The following is a 24,772-nucleotide window of genomic DNA, read 5'->3' as shown; positions in this document are numbered from 1 at the left end:
GTGTGGCAAATGACAAGATGCAGCACCAGAGACAAATCAGGGCAGATGTACTGTCTGCATGACTCCACACAAAAGCCCGAAATGACTGTGAGCAAGTTGCTTTATTTCTATGCCCAGGCATCCTTTCCCAGTCTTGTCTGTTGAAACAGCTACACATTTTTACTCAAGTCTTGCCTCAAACCACATAAGCACACATTTCCTAGGACTCTTGCAATAAAAAGACTTCTAAATATGCATTTGCCTTTTACTGATAGAAACTGGTACGTATGGTCAGGCTCTCACTTAGCATTCCTGTTAGAAATAGCTTTTTTCCACCTAGGAGAAAGAAAACATACAGTGAGTCATTAGGAAGTAGATGAGTCAGTCTGCTTCAGATGCTGTAGCCTTATGATGATACATGACAAACATCTCTGCAGCCTGAACCCCTGAGCCTCTTCATACCTGCACAGCTCGCAGCAAAGGAGAACAGATACCACCACTGCAGGGCTGTCAGCACCATCGCTTCTTCCCACTGCAGCCTGGGCACCACAAACAGCTCTCACCTCCAGGAAACAACCCAGCACATATTGGAGCCCACAGCCGTGCAAGAGAATTGATGTGGAGATTCAAGTTGTAAGCGAAAAGCAGTAGTGAATTCGGCAGGGGAGGAGGGAAGCACATTTCTATTGGAAAATTCCCAAGAGAGGTTGTGGAATCTTCTCTGAAAATATTCAAAACCCACCCGAATGCAATCCTGGGCAATGTGCTCCACGTGACCCTGCTTGAAGAAGGAAGGTTAGAGTAGATGATCCCAAGCAGTCAGTAGTCCCTTCCATCCTCAGCCATTCTGTGCACATAATGGAATAGATTTACTGCGTTATGAGAATGCTTTTTGCTAAGCTACTAACAAGAAAAAAAGACGTATTGCTGCATCTAACGTAGTCCAATAAAGAACATGGAAAACCAGCTAGACTGTTGTCAAAGGTATGTCCTTTATTATACACAGCAGCTCAGACTGGAGTGTCTCAAATGAATGTCACCATTTTAGTGCTTCAAAGCTATACAGTGCCATGACCAAAAATAACAAGTAATGCTTTGTTTAAAATATGACGGGTAATTTGCAGTACTGTGCTTAAAACACACTTAGCCTAAATTACTAGCAAAAACAGAAGAGATGAACAGCAATTGGCTTTACCTGCTATTCACTGTGGTATTTCACAAGTCTGACCTTTTCAATACTGTGCAACAGCTTCATTTCACCTGACAGTGACAATTGGCAGTCTTCTGGTACAGGTACTGAAAAAGGAGAACTGCTACCAATTTTAAAGAACAAGTACTTGCCCCCCAACCTAGTCAACAATCCAAGGGACAACTGTAAGGTCAGGGTAATGCAGAGACATGCTAAGTGAGATGCTTATTTGCTTGCAGAAGCAGTAGTGATTGGGGCAGCACAACACTGTCTTAAGTGGCCTCTGGGCAGAACAGAAAGCACCTGTTGCAAACCACTTGTGAGAAGCAGGATCTGTCAGAAGGTAGCAGCTTCGAACATGTCAAGACACTCTAGTTATCCTGAACAAAAACAATGAGCTAATAGGAGCTGCTTAGAATTTCTGTACTACTGAAGAGAAGTTGCAGTTTAGAGACTGTTGTTCAACAGCCAGTTTTCAAGAATATAAAGCTTTTACATGATGGCTAATTTCACAACCATATTCTATCAGGAAGCCCAACGTGCATCGGCCCTTGGAAGGTCCAAACAGCCCACAAGAAAAAGAGAAAATTCTGACCAAGCCTCAGAGTGGGTAGCAGAGACACAGCAAAGCCTGTAAATGCTTCATGGTATCCAGCAGCTCAAACAAGTTTTAGTCATTGATACAGTCAAGTGCTCATTTAATTGACTTCATTAGGAAAAGGCACTTCGTTAATAGCCATTTAGAGTGAAAACCTGCAATTAGAACCCTAACAATTTTTGTGGTCCTTCTGCACTTCAGAATGTGCTTTAGCCTATGTTGACCTACTGCCTTACATCTGGGAATCCCCCAGAGATCTTGTGATTTGGCTAAAGAAAGTCATTAGCATCAGCACCATGGATTTCTGGCATAATCTTGTGGCATTTTAGACTTCCGCAGTGAGCAAAACTTGTACAGTAGTCCAAAAAATAAATACAGCACTGTATCAAGGACTCAAGAAAAGGAACAGCCATCACTATTCATGTGTTACATAATTTGTGGCCTACAGATCTGAGACACAACTTCCATCAACCTTTGGGATACAGAGCTGAACTACCTAATTGTGTTTTCAGGCACAGACTGCAAAACAAAAGAGATACAAAATTCAGTGTTATCTTTCAAAGTACTACCCCTACATTTGCTAAGGTGGAAGAATGCAATCACGAATCTCTTAGGGCTTGTTCTTTTTCTTGGAGGCATGACTCACAGGATAGTTACTCCAGGGAGTCCTTTTCTGGACAGATCGTTACTTCTTGCTGCTGCAGATAGCCATACTGAATGACATCATTTAAAGAATAAACAAGTACTGACCATTACATTTTTTTTTTTTCCCCTCCTTCACAAAAGTTCTTCTGCTAGTTCTAAATTACTCATACCAACATACGTATATTTGTTATGTCCATCCTTTTTAATTCAAATCATCCCCTCTCTTTCTGTGTTGTTGTGGTTGGCATGCTTGCAGAAGTCTCATGTGCTGCAGAGTGCACTTGCAGCTGGTGCTGAAGGAAAGGCCTGGGAACTTCACAGCAAGGAGCTCTGTGTTTTTCAAACAAAGGCACAAGTGGAAGCAGCTATCCTTAAGTCTTCTTACAATGCTTGAAGCCTCAGAGCACTACACTTTACATAAGGCTTTTGACTTGAGAAAGTGCAGAAGTTTCTTCTTGTAGACAGATTCCAAGCAGTGGAAACCATCCTCCCTCTCTACGAGGAAAAACCCAAAATTCATTGCACGGATACATAAGGTTTGGTATTTCAGGCTTCCATGCCCAAATGAAGCACCCTCTCAATGCAAACAGCATGTGAAAGTTTTGAATATAGTTAAGAATCAACTTTCTTTAAGTCATGGTATTTCATTTCCATAAAGTTTTCACCTGCAAGTTCAGAATTGGAAACAAGGACAGCTGATGTCCCAGCCCATTAAGTAGACTCAGCAATCTGCAGGTAAAAAGACTGAAATTCCTTCTTTGTTTTCTATCACCCAACAGAATGGATAAAGAAACTACTAGAGTAGTCAATAATTAGCTAAGGAGGAAAAAATGAATCATTTTTTGTTATGCTCCTCTACATTTTGATCTCCACTCAAATACTGGTCAATTAATTATTTACAGGAAGAGATCAGAACCAAAATATCTTTTACATCCTATTTCCAGGACATTAACTCACCTATGCTTTTATTTACAAAAAGACACACAACAGATCTGAAAGAATAAGCCAGTATTTGACAAACAAGTCTCTGTTAACCATTCCCTCAAGCCGTCATTCATTTTAATGGTTCACACTTCACCTTGTAAGGCAGCCTTGAAGATGTTAATTATTATTTGCACTCTATTGTGCTTGGAGGGGTTCAACAGTGAACCCTGATGAAACCTGTCATGTGCTTTACTACTGACTGCAACACTCACCACAAGCTGGGTTGGTTTTGTGGGAGGTTGTGGGGGTTTTTTTTGTTTATTTTAACCATTCAGTAATCTCCAGGTGCTTCTCACACCATTGAATTCACCTGAAACAATCTTGCTCTCCCCACCTACACAACTTAATCTAACAACTTTGTTCTGTCAAACTCACACAGCCAATGACTGCCTGCCACTGCAAACCTCTTAAGTCTCCTTGGTAAATCAGTATTTACTACATGGTTCTTCCATGCAGGAGGAGACACTACAGGCGCCACATCTGGCTCCTAACATCTGTCACTGCAGAACTGCAGGCACCCCTGGCCAGCTCTCTCTGCTCCACGCTGCGGTCCTGTCTTCATCTACTCTCCCAACAAGCGCTCTGGCCAGTATAAACTTAACAAGTTGCAACACACTTCAGGACCTCTCTCAGCAACTACTGTTTGGGGATATTATGATCCTGTTTTTCCCCTCTCTCCTCTCATAGGGTTACCAATTGTGTTTTATTCAGATCTTCTACTGCCTTTTTTTTTTTTTTCTTTTTTTTTTTTTCCCCCTCTGGAGACATTTAAAGCAGGTCGATTTAGTTCAGCTCATTTTCTTTCCTTGACCTCACATCCACATAGTCAGGATTTGGCCATACTTAAGATCCCCACAGCTGAAAACCATTGACTATTACTATCACACCAACAAGACAATATGCAAAGAGCACTGCAGTAACCAGTTACACTGCCATTTACCTTCCATATCTCTGTCTGAGGGTCATGGCTGCACTCCAGTGCCTTGTTAGTTACGCATTCTCAAACGGTTTAGGTTTGGGTATAACAAGAGTTTGTATGAAGCCCTGCTAAACTGCTCATCTGCCCTAAAATATAATCATACTTGAAATGTAGCTTAAAGTAAATTCTTAATCTCTTCCCCTTTTCTAAACATTTTCTCACCATCTCTCCCCATGTGGAAAGCATGTGAGGCACTCCCTCAGCAAGGTAGCCACTTCACCTCTCCAAATTTTTGTCATTTAAACCATTTTATCAAGTCCCAGAACATCAACATTAAATTTCTCCATGAATTACAGCTTATTAGCTTTTTCTTTTTTAATAAAAAGTCAATTGCCTAACTCATTTTAGTGCGGTTACATCTTACGCTGACAAGTCAAACTTTCTATGCTTCTTCTTTAGAGAGCAGTTTCCAGGATCTTGATTTCCACCAAGAATCATTGGCTTTGTTGAGGCACAGTCAACCAGATTGGCCCTCTGTCTGGAAGAAGAGCATCATCTGTTTCTGAGCAAGAAAGCCTGTATGACACATGCAGCAAGGTGAGCTGGGACAAAGACCTGTTAAGACTATGGCTGAAAACACAGGCATGATTCTTAAGAGCAAAATGTTCATAAATAGGCTCTGCCTTCAGAAGTCTTTTCTCCCATTCACCATCCCCACTTACACACCTAAAAATACTAGAAATTCATAATTGGAGAAAAAAGAAAAAAAAAAATGGGGAAAACTCAAGTTCCTTCCTTCAGTATGTGCTGCCCCTGCAGCATGGAGAAAAGGATCAAGTGTGCTAAAACCCATGCTTCTCTGGTTTTCCATATTCATGCCTTCAAGTTTTCCAGTGAACATGCAGCCTCGTCAGAAGCTCCAGAGTTAGTCAAATAGCACAAGGAAGCTTGCTTTCATTAGATGTCTTTGTTGGCTCTTTCAAAGCTGCCTTATAGCTCCAGGGAACAATGAATGAAAAGCTGGAAACCACTGCACACAAGCAGCTATTACTAGACACTGCTGTAGATCTCACATGGTGGTCACGCATTTGTCAACTGAACTTGGATATTGCCAAATGACATCAAAAACAAAAATCACAGAATAGAAACTTGAGGGATAAAAAGGATGAGCTGCAAATGGTCACTGATCTCATACCCAGAGAAAGGGGTGGGGAAAGAACAGAAGAGGAATTTCATGAATACAACACAGGCAACACAAATTAAGCTTCTAGTTCACTACATTAGAGCTAACCGACATTCAAACAACCTTCCACATTTCATCTTACCAGTCAGACCCACTGGACCTACCATTCAACAATGAAGATGGGGTCCAGACACCAAAACAAATACTTCTCTAATGATTTGATCCCAAACTCCATTCTCTCTGCAATAAAACATACTAGGAAGCATCTCACACCTAACTGGTTGGCTTACAGAGGAGTCCTGAATTCAAGCTTGCACGCTTTTTCATTTTTCCAGAGACTGTGCTTGAATCATGCTCTTCTTAGATTGCAAATTCCCCATTGCATAGAGATCCTAATATAATCTCAGTTATACTCAGAAGAACAAAGCATAAGCAACAAAGGATGCAAGTAAGTGGGTGGATCAAGATGCGCCCAGTGTGGGCCAGGATGTTTCCATGGATGGTCTTTCAAGATTCTTCAAAATACATGTAGCTAGATGAGTAAACAGGGGTGCCTGGGAAGGACTAGCTGTCATCTCAGAAGGGCACATTACATTAAATAACATATATGACTGCCATTTGATTAGAGGTCTAAGAAATCATTAGCATCTGTAAGTATTTTATGTATGAAATTCTCCAGTTTCTCAGACAATGGGCCACATTCCAATCTCAGAGGAGTCTGAAAAGTGCAATCAAACTAGTATAATGACCATAAACAAGGAAATCAAAGAAGAGCCCAAAACCAAGCTGCCCAGCACTCAACTTTCCTGCGGAGAACTGGCTAATTCAGATGCTGAATTTCAGCCAGCAGTTAACAATCCTGCAAAGCCATGCAAAAAACCCAAAGGACTGTTTTAACTCTGCAGCAAAACCAAGAGAAAGATTTCTTTGATTTTTTTTTTTTTTTTTTTTTAATCAAAAGTTTCTCAGATTCTTCCCCAAAAAACCCAGTTTTTTTCCTCTCTTTCATTTTGCTGACTTTTTTTTCCTAACACAAAGTAGCTACGAAAGCAAACAAAAACAAACTATGAAACTGTTTGTGGAAAGCGATTAAAAGCACTGGAGGGAAATGGCATAACCAGCAAGACAGAAAGTCACCCTCACTGACCCTCCTGGACAAGAATGCCTTTGCAAGGTAGAGAGGACATCAATCCCAACAACCACACAGCCCAGTGACCAAGAAGGGCTTGATTCTGAGAAAACGGGACTTGATCTCAGTTCCCAGTCTTGCTGGGAGTCAGATGAGGAACAACATTTCCTCATCTCTGTTGGGTAAAAACGGACAGGGCTCACAGCTTCAATTTCCTTAAACAAGAAAACTATTTTATGGGTTGTCAGAGAGTGCAGCTTATAAACCTAACCTGGTGAGAAGGCTGCCTGCAAGTATGTTTTCAAAACCTGTTCTATGTATATTAGTTGAATAAAAGTACTAACTGAAGTTGGAATTTTTCCACACGCTTCAAAGAGTCACCTACTCCTCTGTGACAAAACCACTGCTGGACAGTAGTTGGCTTCTTTATAAGGCCAAGCAAGAGAGAGGAGAGAATACAAATAAGGGTTCAAGGAAAAGGAGAAAGAACAGAAAACCAGCATATGTTTTGAAAACAACCTCATCTGCAGCAAGAGATAGAAAAAAAAAAAAAAAGAAGGAAGTTTCAGAAAGGAATAGGTCTCAGAGAATGAAAAGTTGAGCAAAGACAGAAAAAGTTGGCTAAACAATTTTTAATGGGAACCCTCAACACTAACCAACTAAGCTGTATGGGAATACTGCAGTGTTTTAGATAGAGAAATAGTCTACTGATCAAATAAAACAAAAGCACCAATGGAAAAGGATTTGGCTCACTGCAGTCATGCCTGACCTAAAATATTTAATTAGGACTCTTGGGCTGGTTCAAAGCCAGCAGGGACAACTTCACACAAACCCCCCAGGTATTCCTAGAACCACCAAAAATGACAAGTTGATAGGGCTATGCTAGGAGGTGCAGAGAGCTTACAAGGTTTGGAATAGAAAAATAAAATAAATATTTTCTAATTTCTGTTATATCTGTGTCCACATGGCAAAGCATGGCCCAGAAGCCTCTGACAGCACAACCTAACGCAGCTCTGACCGACAGATCTTGGCTTTTAGTGCTCTCTGTGCCCAAGGCATATGAAAAGGTGACCTAGAACCCACACAGTTTCAGCATCAAGTCTACATTCAAAGACTCTGCCCTTCACAATGAATGATAAAGCTTGGATTTATGCAACTACAGCCTTTCATCTTTACCAAAAGAGCTTACAAAACACAGGAGCGATGATAAAATTTGCATCACTAATGAAGATAAAACGCTTTCTGAGCTATTTGGATCCTGCCAAGAAAGAGACATCAGTTATTGCCAAATGTTTAATTCCTTGCTGTTTCTAAACAGACTTGCCTCTTCACTGTACCATCTTCAACTGGCTCTGTTACAACCTACTCAAGGCTGACTAACTGGAAGGGGAAAAGAAAAACCTTTTAGGAGACAGCACACGCCTTGTTCTGTTCTCCTTGGACCTGCAGGCTCTGGGCCTGAGACTCACTAGGAGCTCACCAGGGCACACAGGCAGATGATCAGACTGCCTACTGCTCTACATTCAGTTCTTCCTCTACCCCAACTGGTGGCCTTCTCACTCTGTTTGAGAACAGGACTGCAACCTACAAGTGATGAAGGGTAAGTAGATGGCGTATGACAAACATTTTTCCGCCCTACCAAAGATGATGACTCCTAGCTCTCCTCCAGCTTTGCCAATCTGTTTTGAAAGCTGTGTCGTTAGGGGCCAATCAGCAGGTGGCTTCTCCTCACTTAATTAACAATACAGAAGTCAGCTGGACACATTAATGCAGCAGTAGCTCAGAATGACCATATATTACCAAAGCTGCTGTGCTCTTGAGGCTACCAAATCCTCCCTCCTTGAAAGGAGCCAGCATGTCCTCACTCACTAATGCTACAACTTCAAACACAGGCAGAGCTGCTGCCTTCAAGCATTTATCTCTTAGCTCCACTGCAGTGTTTCTCTTTTGCCAGGATTCTCTGTGCCGCTTACACTTTTTTATTCTTACTGAAGTCTCTTCATATACTCCTTACAAGAACACAAACAGCTTCACCTTCATCTTCAATGAGTCTTTTAAGCCTGAAAGACTGGAGATTTTCAGTACAATGGTGTATTTTGCACTTGAAATTGGAGTAATGCAACCAAAAAAAAAAAACAAAAACTCAACACTTTAAAAGGAGAACCTTCAGTCTGACCCTCAAGCTTGAGATGAAGTGATGTTTAGGCTTTGATCCTCAATTCACACTCACAACTCAGCTTTGGAATTGAATCTAAAGCAATCAAGGACCAATCTCCAAATCAATTTCAGACATGACCCAAATTGTCAGTCTTGAATTAAGATCTGCTCTGCAGAGATTAACACTACATAAATTGACATACATTTAAATTCTCTCTTGGTATGCAATTTTTTACAGCTAGATCACCTGTCAAGCTTTTCACTTAAACCCGGTTAAGTTTTGGCTTAGCTACAATTCCAAGCTCCACGTTGAAGTCTTTGATGCCATAAAATCAGTCTCTCAGAATAATAAATTAGGAGAATCTTTTTGATATTTCATGAAGATAAAGCAAGCAGCACTTGTTTTTCACATCAGTGGTTTATCTATTTTCTCTTCTGATCACGAAAACAGAACTGGTAGCCCTGGTAGCCTGCAGCTTACTTCTAGCACTATAACAGTCACTAACAAAATGAAGCAGCAATGCTGTAAAAATCAAAATGAAAATACAAAACAAATTTCCTTTTTCAGTCAGTCTTGGTACAATGCTCCTAAGAAATTCTCCCATAGCTTCCAAGTCTTTATGGCTGTTCTGTTTTTGGGTACAAACCCAACTTCATCTGGGACTGTCTTTTGCTTTGGTTTGTTGTGTCACTACAAATGCATCCACCATCACAGCCCAGGAAAAGCAGATATGGTTTTTGCAGAAGTAGTGTCAATTCCAGTGCTTGTACAACAGCAGCTGAAAATTCACAGTGAATGCAAGTAATTACTTACGCTTCCCAGCCCGGTACACAGGTGGAAGTGTCTCCCTTAAGATACTGCCCCTGAATAACATTTCAGTAGAAAGGAGAAAAGCAGTCAAGCACAGGAAAAAAAATTATAGCCAAGAGCAACCAGTGGTAAACCACAAACAATAACAATATTAATGAATAACGTGTCATAAAATGCACTTTGTAGCAACATGAAGTGGCAGGCTCAAATGTGCGTAAGACAAGTTGAATAAATTCCTGTCACAAGAGCACTGAGTGTGATACACAATTGAAAATTAGAACTTGTCCTTACTGCTGCAGGTAAACCACCCTCACTTCTCCCAGTTAGATCCAGGAAAGCACATCAGCAGCTGCAGCCCCTCCTTACATCACTGATGTAACCTTTTGAAGTCAGCCACATGAACACTGACCCTAGAGCTGCACAGCTCTGTCAGTGTCCTTTTCCCACAACTGTGAGCACAGTGCTCCTGCCTTTACGTCAAGCTGCAGTGCACCCACAGGTGTGCACTCTGCGTGCTGCTCTCACACATGTTCTTCACTCCCGGATGCCATTTCCGTTAATACTATTATGTTCAGTAATCTCTTTTTAATTATACTGAAATTCTGACTCAAAAATCTAACCCAGCCACATTTTCCCCTCAGTACTAATGCCCATTCATGGGAGTACTTGAAAATCCGATATTTTTAAAGCATGATCTAAAAATCCAATTAGGTGCATGCTTTCACCAGGTGCTGCCTGCTTCACCACCACTTAAAGCTCAAGAAGCGAGGATGTGCATGCTGCTGTGCTCCGCATGCCACAGACAAGAAACCAGAGGGCAGTGGGTTCATGGCTGCAGATCACAGAATCACAGAACTGTAGGGGTTGGAAGGGACCTCCAGAGATCATCGAGTCCAACCCCCCTGCCAAAGCAGGTTCCCTACAGCAGGTCGCACAGGTAGGCATCCAGGCAAGTCTTGAACATCTCCAGAGAAGGAGACTCCACCACCTCCCTGGGCAGCCTGTTCCAGTGCTCCGTCACCTCACTGTAAAGAAGTTCTTGCGCACATTTGTGTGGAACTTCCTATGCTGCAGTTTCCAGATGAGGAGGCAACAAAAGCCATGACGTTCCACACATACACACATCATCAGCTAACAGTAAAAGCAAAGGTTAATCATGAGGCTGACCACGCTATATGTCCACAAAAGATTAAACCTTTATGCTGATGGCACAGCAAATTCCTCTTGTTGTCTAGTACTCATCTCCAGTCTCTTATGCAACATACCCAGCCCTGATATTAGTGACATCAAGTGTCCTACGCTGACGTTAAAACCCCAATAAAATTAGGCTGAGAAAATTACAGGGAACGTATCCTATCTTACAGACATACAACACTTTGGTTTATAGAGCTGCTAGTCATTGGACGTGCATACAAAGAGCCCAGGAGGTCTGCCCACATGAACCTTGATCAATGCTCAAGATTTGATGACATGTCAGTACTACAAGTTCTGGCAGTCAGATCCTGTTTTCAGCAATAACTTGCTTTCCTGTTGTGCTGAAACTACTCAGTACTTATGTTGGGGTGCATGGCTTCAGAGCAGCTCCATTACACGTCAGGGTCACCACAATGCATCCAGCACCTCAGACAGCTGCAAATTTGCAGATGAAATGTGGTCTTTGCACCTCTCTCTGCAAGATGAAACACCTAAGCAGAAAGCCTTGCCATGCTCTTGCTGTGGATTTATAACATACTGTTTTAAGATTGCATTCATTTATAGCACAAACCTCTCGCTGCTGCATCACTGGCATATCAGAAAGCAAAACACACTGGGGTCTTACACGTTTAACTTGCAGTTTCGGCCTCTCAACCTTGTATTGTAGTGACAGAATATTGGCAGCCAATAAAGACAAAGCTTCCCCTGCTTTCTGGGGTCAACTTTTTCTCCCTAAGGATCATCTCATAACAGAGACAAAGAAAGCAGCAAGCAAAATAAAATCAGTCATTCTCTAAACTTGACAATGTCTGTGTTGGAGGGGAAAAAAAAAAACAAAAAAATGCAAACCCATTTGCCAAAGGACACAGAAACAGATGGGATCTGCAAGGGCTACTACATAAATTAAACGTGTAAACACTGGTTGTCTGCTGAAAAATCAGGTCCTTTAACTTCCACAGGTGTGGTACTTGATATGCCTATTTCATCATTCACGTCTTTCCACTTTACTTAAAACTGCCATCAGCTAGAAAAGATGACACAGGTGACATGACCCTGTCATTTCCAAAAAAGAAGTTAGATATGGGGATGCCCCATCCCTGGAGGCATTCAAGGCCAGGCTGCATGTGGCTCTGGGCAGCCTGGTCTGGTGGTTGGCAACCCTGCACATAGCAGGAGGGTTGAAACTAGGTGATCTCAAGAGACAAGCAAGAAGCAAACAAACTTCAGAATGCCACACAACGGTACATTTTTGGCTATCCTTACTCAAGCATGAAGGAGGACACAGACTTTCAGAGCAGCACAGAAGGGGAAACACGGGAAAGACACTAAGATGTCTTGCAGTGCTAACAAAAGGTCTGCCTGTTCAAAGTGCCTCACTGCAGTTCATAAACCACAGCTGTGGTTTATGCACACACACTCATGGGAAACAGATGCGTTTACGTGAAAGACTAGATGATTTTTGTGTATGTTTGAAAGACTGAAGTAGAAAAATCCTTTCATTTCCAGCATGTTTAGCAGTAGCCACTAAGAACAGTTTCCCCACTTAGAACATTACACAAAGTGTTACCTCTGATGCCTCAAACTTACAAATGAAGCAACCGAAAAAGATGCTAGATTCAAATTCAAGGCTTTCCTGGGCAGCAGCAAACATATTCATGGAATGTTATACCAAAAATCTCTGTTTTAAGGGAGGAACACCAGTATCCCGCAGTCACCACAGAGGTCTAAAAGAGAAGGATCTGGGGAAGTATCAGTCAGCTGCTGCAGCTTCTCACATACATCACTGATGTTACCTTTTTGAAATGATTGGAACTTTGACCTTAAAACTCCCATAAAGCAAGCACGATCACTGATAAAAACCACTGAACAGATATGGTTTTACTGTGTATGTTCTCCATTCACCCTTTTTCTATGTCTTTGTTTAAACTTAAGAGTCCCTGGCAAGACCTCTAGTAGACCTGTGCACAAAGGCAAACCAAAGCCGCAAGAGATGAGGTAGGGCTTTTTATCACCAATGTTTATCATCAAGTGAGTAAATCCTTCCCAGGCAAAAGCTGTCCAGGCACAATACATCTAGAGTACGAAAGGCTTGCAATTCCAAAAAAGATTTTCAAGCACAGCCAAAGCCCCCATCTCCATACACACCACAACATAGCAGCTCAGTAGACGTTTGTATTACGGCATTGGGGTGACACTTTCACCAATGTAACCACTGCTCTGTGTTCAACATTATGTAGAGACTAACCTTTCTGCTGAAGAAAAGAGAGCCTGTTGCTTACGTAGCAAAAAGAAGCATAGGCCTGCTTTGTGGAATGTTTGTAAGCCTTTTGATAAAAATCAAAGTATTACTGCTAAAGAAGTAGGCTTGGGCCCAAACTCTCAAAGATTTCTAGAAATGCTGCTCCTAACTTTATGCCAATGAAAAACTTGAAACCGCAGCAATAGCAGGAAGCGTAGACTTACTGTTAGTACGTGCTGATATACACAGGTTCACATTCAGCAGCTTCCACAATGCTGGAGAAGTACACTGGATATAAACTATTCTGGTGAGGTAAAAACCAGGTGAGGTACAGTGTGATGGCAAAAGAGCATGAAATAAAATGCACATGGTCTCTCTTGACATCACACCCCAGTGAATGTAGAAATAAGCAAAAGCTCTAGAAAATACAAAGCAAATGAAGGAAAAAAGTCATCATGAAGACTGGCAATGGGAAACAACCCACACTAGTTTGGACGTGCAAGAATTATGACCTGCTTCCCCTGGCGCCCAACTGCACAGGAGGGAATAAGACATTTCTAGCTGCACAAAGAGTTCTCACAGCAATGTGTTACCACACTGGTTACAGCATTCTTGAGATAGATGTGGCTCTAAGTCAGTGACATTATACTGATGTATAGACTTTGTACATTACTAATCCCTCAGACACAATGGCCCCATGTATATTTTTGTTTTGCTAGCTGTCCTGACATCCTCTGTGAAATTCTTCTTTCTCTCTGGAACACTTCAAGAGAACTATTGAGGAGAAGTCAAGGTAGTGCGGAAAGACTCATGAGAAAAACTGATGTGTCATGTAGAAAAAAGCAAGCTGTATCAAGACAGCCAGTCATGAATACAATTCTAATTAAATTCTTTGTCTTGTTATCCATTTTAGCTCGTTGAGCATCTCAAAATGTTTTTTTTGTTGTTGTTTTTTGTTTTTTGTGTTTTTTTTTAAATCTCAAAACAGTTAACAGAATCCAGAAGCCCCAACTTTTTCTCTTGTTGTTTTGCTTTGATGCAATTATACTTCCATCAGAAATATTTGTAACTTCTGCATCCCATGCAGGAAATGCTCAAAGAATCATGAAGGTTGGAAAAGACCTCTAAGACCACCTAGCCTAACCACCTACCTACCACCAATAACTCCCACTAAACCACATCCTTTATTACACATCAACACATTTCTTGAACACCTCCAAGGACAGTGACTCCACCACCTCCCTGGGCAGCCTGTGCCAGAACCTGATCAGTCTTTTGGAGAAGAAATGTTTCTTAATATTCAACCTGAACCTCCCCTGGTGCAACTTGAAGCCATTACCTCTCATCTTATGCAAGTTATATTGGAGAAAAGGCCCCACAGCCTCCTTTCAGGTCACTGCAGAGAGCAGTACTGAGTCTCCTGAGCCTCCTCTTCAATCCCAGTTCCCTCAGCCAGCTCTCATAAGATTTGTGCTCCAGTTCCTCTGAGGATTACCAGAAAACTTTGACTGTGATTGATGGTCTGCATGCTAATGGTTATATAAAAAAAAAACAAAAAAAAACACCACAACAGTCATCTCCACTAAAACCTGTGGAAAACAGTCAATATCTTCATTCAATATTTTAAGCATGTACACCTACGGAAAAGAAAAAACAAACTACTATTTCCTTGAACGCAGAAGTACTCTGTGAAGGGCAAATAAACAAGCTGAAAAGCAAAGCTGTTACTCTGTTGTATATTGCTCTGTGGGAGGGACAAATTCTGCATGTTATAGTAGCTTTGATCCAGAATTTATATAATCAATTCAATGGAGTCAACCCAGATTTACAGTTCAGAGCTTTCCCCAAGCCTGCAATCCTATATTCCTACCACTACAGGGGATGTATGCCCTTCATGCATTTCAGAAAGCCCCTGTTCTGACACAGTAGACCTGACCCACTGCTCACTAAAATCAACTGAAAGGCAACCATTGACTCCCCCAGGCAGTCATGCAGACCTCATGCAGTCAATCCACCAACATATTCAAACCATTCATCGCTATACTTCTTTTGGAAAAAGAAGCTGTAAAATCTTATGGCTTGCCCAAAACAAAACCCCAAACCCCGCAGCCCAGCACGCAGCTGCGCTCATCCTATCTGAGCTTCCCCAAGCTTGTTGCAGTGGACCACCACGTTTGGTATGAGAAGGAGGAAAGCAAAGAGGAAAAGGTTAGCAGGCATGGTCCGTGTGTCTGCCAGTACTGTAGGAGCAAGAACTCTGCTCAGTGTCCACCTGACTGATCCTGCTTCCTGTAACAATCAAGGAAGCACAGTACGTGTGGTAGTAGCCAACATTCAATATGTGTGACAAATTCAGCAGTGCATTTGTCCTACTTAATTATCAGTTACATCAACTTCATAATTACGTGCACAGATACACACTTTTAACCCCAAAAATATAGAATTTATTACCATCTGGGAACTCAAAATATGCTTTAGAAGCTAATCAAGCCCAAAACTTATAACTAAGATCAACTTCTTCAGTTTTAGACTTATGATCACAACTGACACATTTTATTAATCACAAAGCGTTTAAAAAGTGTTACTTCCCTCCTCCTCACTTACTATAAATTCTCCACTCTCACTTGCAACACAGGCTGTAAAAACACAGCTTACCCGAAGGACACATTCAGCTCCTGGTACCCACCACCATGGGTGCAGAATGTGCTATTCCACAGCAGGTCACTTGAGATAGCACAGACTGTTTTGTCCTGGCAGCACTCCAACCAACTTTAAAGCATAACAACCCACATAGTCTTTAAAAGGATTTTAACTACCAAAGGCTCTTCCTTGTAATACAAGGTATTACAGTAGAGATCATCTGCAAGATCCAATTAAAATCACCCTCCTAATTAAAAGTCTACCTTTCCTAATCCAAAAAAAATCCCTATAAGTTATCCACTTGAAACTTTTTGACCTGCTTATGTAATCATTCATTAGCCAAAAAGGAATGAATATGGCTGGCTATGAAGTATGCTGCTTGTTAAGTGAATTCAGAAAGCATTACGCTCCAAGGATCCTGAAAGCCACAGTTCTTACTGCTTGCAACATATATCTTGAATTCTCTGAGAATTCTAAAAAAAAAAAAAAAAAAAAAAAAAAAAAAAAAAAAAAAAAAAATAGACATGCATAGAAAGTGTTGGCTTCTACAATAAAACAAACCAGAAAAAAAAAAAAAGCACAGTTTTCTGCTTTGTGTACAGCTCAATGTGTTCGTGGAAGCTCAGAGCCCTTTTGTTCGTTGTGTGCATTCTGCAGCTAAAAACCATCAGGTTCCACCACTCAGACAACTGACATAAAGAGATACAATCTTTCAACGAGAAGATTGCCAAGGACAGCATCTTCCAGCCTGCATACAGCATCTAAAGCAGCAGATCCTCTGCAAGCAAGCGTATCTGAGAACAACCTCCTCTTTCACCTAGTAGAGGGGAGACTGAGGTCACCCATCCAGCAGAACCACACATGGATCACTTTGCTCAAATCACTGACACCAATGATGTTCTCTTTGCAGAAAACTAAGAGCAGATGTCCATGGGATGTAACCACTTCACACCTGCTTCTTCACTTACCTGCATGCCAGTTGTTGTGTTTGGCTACTATCCCTCAAGCCCCTAGAATCACATTGCCATGAGAAATCTTGCTGGACTGCATTTTCTGTTCCTTCCAGGACTCTCTTTTAAAGTTCTTTCATAGGACAATGAAGCCACTGCAGCAGCAGCTGATAACAAAGGACATAAAGTCATCCTTCAGCGCCTGCAACATGGCACGAGTCACACGAAGGCTACCTTGAAAAGCCACTCTTACTGCTCAGGCTGATACCCCCATAGAAATTCATGCTCCTGCACAGCTTAGAAAGAATTCATAAAAAGGTTATTTCTCCCAAACTGTATGCTTCCACATACTGAATAAGTTGAGAAAGAAAGAATGCAACTGAGAACCCACACTGGACACGTGTTTTGTTAGTAAAAATAACAAAGGCACCTCATAAAGCCCTTGGCCCTTCTGGAACTTCCTCTAATGACAAAGAGCTTCAAGCTCCTTACAGCAGCTATCTTGGAGAAGGTGTGTGCACTGCATCGATCCATGTGCGTGGGTTACTCAGACCACCACTGCAGCCCAATTACAGCTTGAACCAAGGGAAGACATATGGGTGGGCATGTATATGCACATCCACTTGTGTGCAGCCCTCTCTTTTAAAGCTACTGCTTTTTAAGTGCTCATGCACAGCTTTTTTAAACCAGGGATTTAAATATTTAAAGTATTTCCTTTCCCCCCTCCTTGGGGGATTAGATTACAAACCCAACTTCAGTGTCACTCAGTACACTCCAGTGACTTTTTACTCCAAAGTTTCCAGTGGCAGCTATCTCATTTTATTTCTTTTAAATAACATTCCTTTCTGATGCTTTACAAGCCAGACTTTAATGCCTCATTTAGGACCTCTTCTTCTAACGTGCCAAATTAATACAGTTAAAAGCAAAGCTGTGCTCTACTTTTATTGCAAACACTGGGCAAGGTGCATAGAACAATCAAAAAGAATTCATTAGTCTAAAATAAAAGCTAGCTGAATATTTAATTGTGAAATACATAATGCAGGGAAGCTTCTTTAATGCAGGAAAATCTGCCTGACTCATACAGGCACCAAATTCACTTGCTGCAAAAGAATACGTGCACAGTACCTACTTATAGCACATTGTGTAGTCCAGGTACTGTTGGTTTGACACAAATGAGGATGCCATCATCTGCTCTGGCTCACAGATTCACAAGCATGGTGCTTTTCACACTATGCAAGTTCACAGAGTAGAACTTGTCGTGGACAAGAAAAACAGCCCCATGGATTCTTACCTGCAGCTCATGTGTCCAACACCAGGGGCTCACCAGCACCCCACAGGCACTGAACAGGCAGGTGCAGAGGGCAGAGCAGGAGGTGTACATAAGGACAGCCCCCAGTACTGAAGAACTTACTGCTTGTACAGAAGCACACATCACTTGTGCACAGGGACACACCTCGTTCCATCCTTCCCTGATGCTACAGCTATGTGACAACCCCACCAGGCAGTGGGTAGGGAGCTGAAATTAACATGTGCCATTCAAGGGAAGACCTGTGATTGCAGCTTGATGGGAGGGAATTATCTCCCCCTGAAAACATCCCCAACGTAACTTCTTACTAACCCCACTCATCGATCAGGCATTAAATGGAAAACAGGGGATAACAGCATTATGCAAAAGAAGAGACACAGAATCCAAGTGTATATGCAGTGGAATTCTGATTTATTCATGAACCCTTAGTTTCAGGTGCCAAACAATTACATGAAAGGGGAACACACTACATCCTCTGCTGATTACATTCACAAAATTGGAATCCCAGAAAATCCCTCTGTCTGGAGGCATGAGCCAAAAATAATTAGGAACTGCATTCTCCCATTGATTTGCTGCGGTCTCTGGTGGTCTCATCTCCCACTTAGAGCATAAGGCTGGTGCCAGAAACAGCACTTTGTCACACACCAGTGTTTTGCCCACAACAAAAGGATGTTATCTATAACTTGGATACTGAAACACAAATAAGAAGGAATTAACCAAACTCTACAGTTTGAATTGCTACTTTAAGGACAAATACCTACTTCATCCACAAAGATCTTACTTGAATGGGCTCCACAGGGAGCAGGAGCATCCAACAGAAATGGGAACGTGCTTTGAAGCATTATCCTTGTAGTATGTGGTTTCTGAATCTAAATGACCTACCACAGACATTATCTATCTTTATCCCAGACACATCAGATATACAACAAACACAGAATTCTTGAATTTAATTTTGTTTCCTTAATGTGAAAGGAAGAAGAGTCTTTTCCCTCCATCAATTGAAGGGCACAACCCTTCAACCGCACACCCACACTATTTTATATCTGTTGACACTCAGACAAGTCACACACAGAATTCAAACACCTGCCTTGAACAATACGAGCAATCTGCACGAAAAACCCATCAGACTGAAACCCTCGTGTCCCCAGCCCTGTTCCCAGCTCCCTTGGGATCACCCTGGAGTTGATACATAATACATATGCATGAGCCCAAAAGGCTTGAGATGGAAAAAAAAACAAACTGTTCTACAATGACATTCACACAAGGACAACCGAAGCAGCTTTGTCAGGCAGGATTTGATGCAGTATGTCTCGCAACAGATGCTGGTGCTGGGAAGAGCAATGTGAACCTAACTTCTTCCAATCTCCCAACCATTTTTAGACTTGTCGTGTGGTATAGTGTAAGATAAATGACCTGAAACTCCAAAAACAATGAAAACAATTTAAGAATTCACAAATACACCCCCTCCACACAGAGGAAACTGACATGCCAATTACACCTGATCAACTCTGTAACTTATGTCTCATAATTACAGGTTTGGATTGGAAGGGACCTTTAAGATCACGTAATTCTAACCCCTGCTACAGGCAGGGACACCTCCCTCTAGACCAGGTTGCTGAAAGCCCCCATCCAGCCTGGCCTAGAGTATTTAAATTGCCTTATGATGCTTTACTTATTTTTATTTCGAGAGGAAAATAAGTTCCCATTCACATCCACTCTTTATCTCTGAGAAATTCTGACTTCAGTCAAGGCAGTTTTACATCTGAGAACGTGGAGTTTTAGTGCTATGAAAATCAGCAGTTTCCCCCGCATTAATTAGTAGTAATTAAAAAAAAATAAAAAAATTAAAAAAAAAACACTGAAAGCTTATGAAAATATACATTGTAGGAATGGTATCCTCAGAGCAATAAACATTCTGATAAACTACTGTTTCCTAAGACATTATTGTGGCTTGAGCCAGGCAATTTTGGCTTGAAAGCATTCATAAATAGAAACCTACTTCCTAAGGTCAGCAAGTAGCTGTCACAGAAAAGCTGTATACAGATGTACTGAGACAGAAGAAGTCACCTTTCTGCTAAGTCTCACAGTCACCAGGAAGGCTTCCAGAGACACAGAACAGCTTTACTCTCAACTCTGAGCACTTCCAGACCATCAGTACCTCTGAGAGCAGAGACCTGAGCAGCTCTGTGCACTTTGGGTACATGGTCCCATGGAAATCAGCTAAAAGCTTCCACAGATAGAGACAGCAACCACAGCAGGACTCCGGGGGATGGATTTTGCTGCACACAATTAAACAATGGCCAAATCCTTGTGACTGTAGACTGAGCTCCATCTCAGCATCCCAAATGGAATAATTTAAAGCCAGTGTAGGGGATCCATCAAAGGAGTGCCACACACCTACTGCCCTGCAAGTCTCCTTCCCCTTTAGAAGTAGGGGAGGAAGCATGGATCACTTTGTGAGACGGGAGAATGCCGCACTGATTTTCAAACAGAATCTTCCATCAAAATCAATAATAAGCTCATCTTCAGACAAAGAAAAAAAAAAAACCCTCACACCATCTGAGCTGTTCCATCATGGGAACAAAGGCAGGCATCAGTCCTCTGCCAAGAAGCAGCAATCATGGGTCAGACAGCACCATGAGAGGAGCTGCTCAGAGGATCACAGACCAAAGTCCATCCAAAGACCTGGCTTTTGTCAGCAAGCACAGCTAGCAGCAGCACACCAAAACAGGAACTGAGAAAGGGAGCAAACAACTCCAGTCTGCAGTGACAAAATCAAATTTAAAAAAATAAAAAAAAAATAAAAAAAAAGAGAGATTTATACTAAGTTTCTTCATCAACATGTCTCAGTGGTGCTGAGACGTGATGCTGTCAGTTTCTCTGCCTTTCTGAGGACTCCCCCAACAGGAGTGATCCCAGCGCACCCAGCCCGGCCCAGCCCAGCAGTTGTGCACGCACCCTGGCACCATCCCACCCGATGCAGGGACATGCAGGTGCACCAGGAACTGCAATGGGCCATCGTAACATCCCAGGGCTGACCCTCTGCATGCAAACAAGATCTGGGAGCACAAAGCAATCATTGGGTCACATCATTCCACAGACAGCAAGTGGCAAAAGAGCAGAGAGAAATATCCTGAGCAAGAACCCAGGAAAACCCCCATGCAGCTAAAGCAGTTACTGAAGAATTTTTTGTTCCACTGGGTGTTTTTTGCCTTTTTTTTTTTTTTCCTTCCCAAAAGAAATTAGACAGGCAACAGGAAAACACACAGTCACCACTGCAATTTCCTCCCTCAGGAACAAACAGTGAGCTGGCCTCCCCCAGATCCTCAAATAAGACCAGGGGCTGGGATTAGCTCCTGACTTTTCTCTGCAGTTTTTCTAAGAACGCCTTCCATTAGCTGTCATTTACTCCAGGAAACGATCTGCCAGCAGGGACTTCTGTGGTACTTGTTGGATCTGTAGTGGAGTCACTGTCCCTGGAGGTGATCAAGAGCCCTGTGGATGTGGCACTGAGGGATGCAATCAGTGGGCATAGTGGGGATGGGCTGACAGTAAGACTAGGTGATCTTACAGTGCTCTTTTTCAACCTTACGATTCTGCAATTTTATTTTAATGGTTCTTGCAGGAGATCTACACTCCAACCTTCTCAAACAGGAAGTGACCACCTGACACTGAGGAGTTATCTTTTCCCTGAGCATGGCTGAGCTCATCGCTCAGTGGCCTTCCAACATCTTCACCTTCTGCATCGCAACTAAATGGTTCAGAAAGCTCAGCAGACAGAGATCAACTTTCCTAAGATTCACCAAAGAGCACTGAGGGGGTGAAGAAACAGCCAGATCCTGAATAAGGAACTTACACTCCTTGCAAAGAACTTAACCGAACACCTACCTTATTCCCCATCCACAAGGATGGGTAGAAACTCTTCAATTAATTCTGACAGCAAGACACCTATCTTACAGAGCACTGTAAGTGACTGGTGGCAACCTAGTATCTGAGACAGCTGTCTCCTGCAGCCTTCTTAAGGCACACGCTGCTGTGCCAATCTCAGGGCAAAATGCCAAACTTCCTCCTCTACAAAAAGGTTACCAGCCAAGATCTTGAAAAGTTTTAATACATCACCAGCCTTGCACTCTGCCCAGAATCCAGACCCACTGAGTTGAAAGACAGAACAGGAAGAGTTATAAAGAAATCCTATAGTCACAAATGGGTGCAACTGCAAGCAAAGTTTTTGTACCCTGGATAAAATAACCTAAAAAGCCAACGCACAACCACGTAGCAGATACCTGACTAAAAGAGATGTTTGAGCTTTGCAAAACACATTCAAACTGAACAGCCAGACCATACCTCAATCTAGATTAGCGTTTTGTTGATTTCCAGCAGCATTCGCTACAGAAACAGTCTACATTTAGGAAAGAAAAAGAAAAAAAAAAAAGCCACAGAACTGTTAATGTTCAAGAAGATACAATAGAGATAAATGGGGTTTGATCTCATTATTTCCAGATCTGCTTCATGCACGCTAACAACCCAATACGTGTCATATGGAAGAGGGGTGCAGCTCATACTCCCCGTGCTTTAAGAGCACCATGCTCTCACCTCAGCTTTAGTGAAATGCTCTGAATAGTACCGAACCGCAGCCTATTTATAGTTCCACAGTAGCACAAACACAAAGCCATAATCTCCAGTAATTAACTATGGAGCGCACTGAGGATCCTTTGAGGGTGATTCTTACACATTCAAAGACACACAGTGAAATATTTTGTTTCATCTCTCACGTGCTGCACGCTGAGTTTTTGTTCCAATAGCACAATTCACCCAAAACTCGGGGAAAAGCAACACTTGGCCAAATTTTCTGCACGCGTACACAGACTACATTACCTGCAGAACGCAATCAATGAATGAAAAAACATGCGAGTTCAATTGGTGAAGCTGTACTGCAGCTCGCAGCCGCGTGCGGTGACCTGAAGCGCTCGGTTAAAGCCATCCCCGGGTCCGATGGAACCGGTGGGGATGCAGAGGGGAGAAAGAAACACACTGCTTTCCCCAGGAGCCGGCACAGATGGGCGCCGCGAGAGAACACGTCCATCAAACCAACGGCACCAACTTCGGGCGAGCAGACAGCTGACGGAAAACCGCTACGCAGAGCGGTGGGTGCGCTGCCTCCCGGCTGCAGCACGGAGCCCTGCAGCGCCGCAAGCCTCCCAAAAACTTCAGGGCAGGCGATTTTTAATAGACTGCGCCCCAGCAGCCGCGAACGGGGAAGCGAAGACCCGAGCTCTGACCTTCCTCCCCTGTATCCATCCCCGCTTCCCCTCTCGGTGCGCCGCTCCCGCCGCACGACGCCGAGCACGCAAGGACCGAAGCCCAGCAAAGTTTCCTCCCGCCCCACGCACCCCGAGGCGGCCGCCACCTGCGGCGGGGAGAACGGAGCGGCAGAGCCCTACCTGGGAGCAACATACTTTGGAAATAGAAGATGACGAGGATGAAGGAGCCCACTGAAGTGACCAGGACCATTCTGCACACCCGGTTCATCCTCATTACTTCCAGCACCGCCGGCTTCATGGCGCTGCCCAGCAGCGCAGCGCCCGGCTCAGGCTCGCAGCCGCTCCGCGTTGCCGGCGAGGGAGGAGCCGGAGCCACCGCCGCCGCGCCGGAGGATGCCCGGGCACCCGCGCCCCGCACCGGGGGGCGCTAATGCCTGCGCTGGGCGTGACCACGGCGCTCGGCAGGCGGAGGGGCGCTCAGCGCGGCGTGGGGGGAGGCGGGCCGGGCGGGGAGCCGGGGCGGAGCGCCGCCCCCCCCCTCGCCAGGGGGAGAGATGGTCCCGCCCGGCGGCGGCGGCGGCGGCGGCGGCGGGCGGGGATGCGCCGGGCTGCCTCGAGGGGCCGCCGCCGCCGCGGGGCGAGGGGCGGGGCGTGGCCGGCGCCGCAGCGGTGTGCTGCTGCTGTTGCTCGCCCTGAACTTGGCCGCTGTCGCCTCAGCTGGTTGCGGCCGCGCGCTCCTTCTGTGGAGAAGCGTTCTCTGCCCCTGTGGCGCGCGTGGCTCCGTTAATCCTAGGGCTTTATCTCGCTCGGCGTTATGTAAGGCACGGCTCTGTGGCCGTCTCTGCCGCACCGTTGCGCCGTCCCAACCGGTAGCTGTGAATATTTATAATCGCTGCCTTTCGGGAGCACTGAATCATCCCCAGCGCTCACGCTGCCACCTGGCACGGCAGAAACGAGAGGGCTCTGGGTTTAAGCGTATGGCTTCTGTTTTCCCGGCGAACCAGCTCGTTGCTCGATTCCACGTGGAGAAAAAAAGCCCTCGGGTGGGCCGGCAGCAGCAGCCAGGACGGGGCGTTCGTGCACGGACACGGGAGTGCTGACGCGCAGCAGAGCTAAAGGGGCCCTCCGTGTCTGCAAGCCGTGGTGTCTGTGCGTGGACTGGGACATGGCACACCACGGCCATCGCTGTGGGCCACCTGCACGGCCAGCTACGGCTCCACAGGGGCCTGTGCCGGGCTTCCCGCCATAACCTCGTGCACAGCTCCCAGAGTGGGACTGTCCGCTTGCTCAGAACAGGATGGGTGCTAGAAAACGTGTTTGAAAATGAAACCAGGACATCAGCGTCATCCTTGCGCTGTCTTAAGCACTCCGCCTGTTCCCCTGCTGCGCCCAAATACTGGTTTGCTGCTGCTTTCCTTTTAGCTCAAGTGAAAGCCATTTTGCTGAAGCCGACGCCATCAAGTGGGGATGGCTTTAAAGTAAAAGGGGATATTTGGATTAGGTGTTAACAGGAAATCTTTCACTCAGAGGGTGGTGAGATGCTGCCCAGGGAAGCTGTGGTGCCCCATCCCTGGAGGCACTCAAGGCC

At 43.8% G+C, this 24,772-nt stretch overlaps 1 protein-coding gene across 2 annotated transcripts in view; it reads right to left on the bottom strand.

Annotated features, from left to right (window-relative positions):
• Positions 1–23,636, bottom strand: part of CHST11 (carbohydrate sulfotransferase 11) — a 153,601-nt gene extending 129,965 nt beyond the window's left edge. The window contains exon 1 of one of the 2 annotated variants that reach the window (XM_052668790.1): positions 23,365–23,636. In XM_052668790.1, coding sequence (XP_052524750.1) covers positions 23,365–23,482 — 118 coding nt within the window. In that variant the 5' untranslated portion in view covers positions 23,483–23,636. The remainder of the gene's footprint in view (positions 1–23,364) is intronic. The other variant, XM_052668791.1, reaches the window with a different exon arrangement.
• Positions 23,637–24,772: the final 1,136 nt, after the last annotated feature.

Source organism: Tympanuchus pallidicinctus, unplaced genomic scaffold (genome assembly GCF_026119805.1).
Source record: "Tympanuchus pallidicinctus isolate F22 unplaced genomic scaffold, pur_lepc_1.0 scaffold8, whole genome shotgun sequence".
NCBI lineage: Eukaryota > Metazoa > Chordata > Aves > Galliformes > Phasianidae > Tympanuchus > Tympanuchus pallidicinctus.
This window is presented reverse-complemented; position numbering and strand designations above follow the sequence as displayed.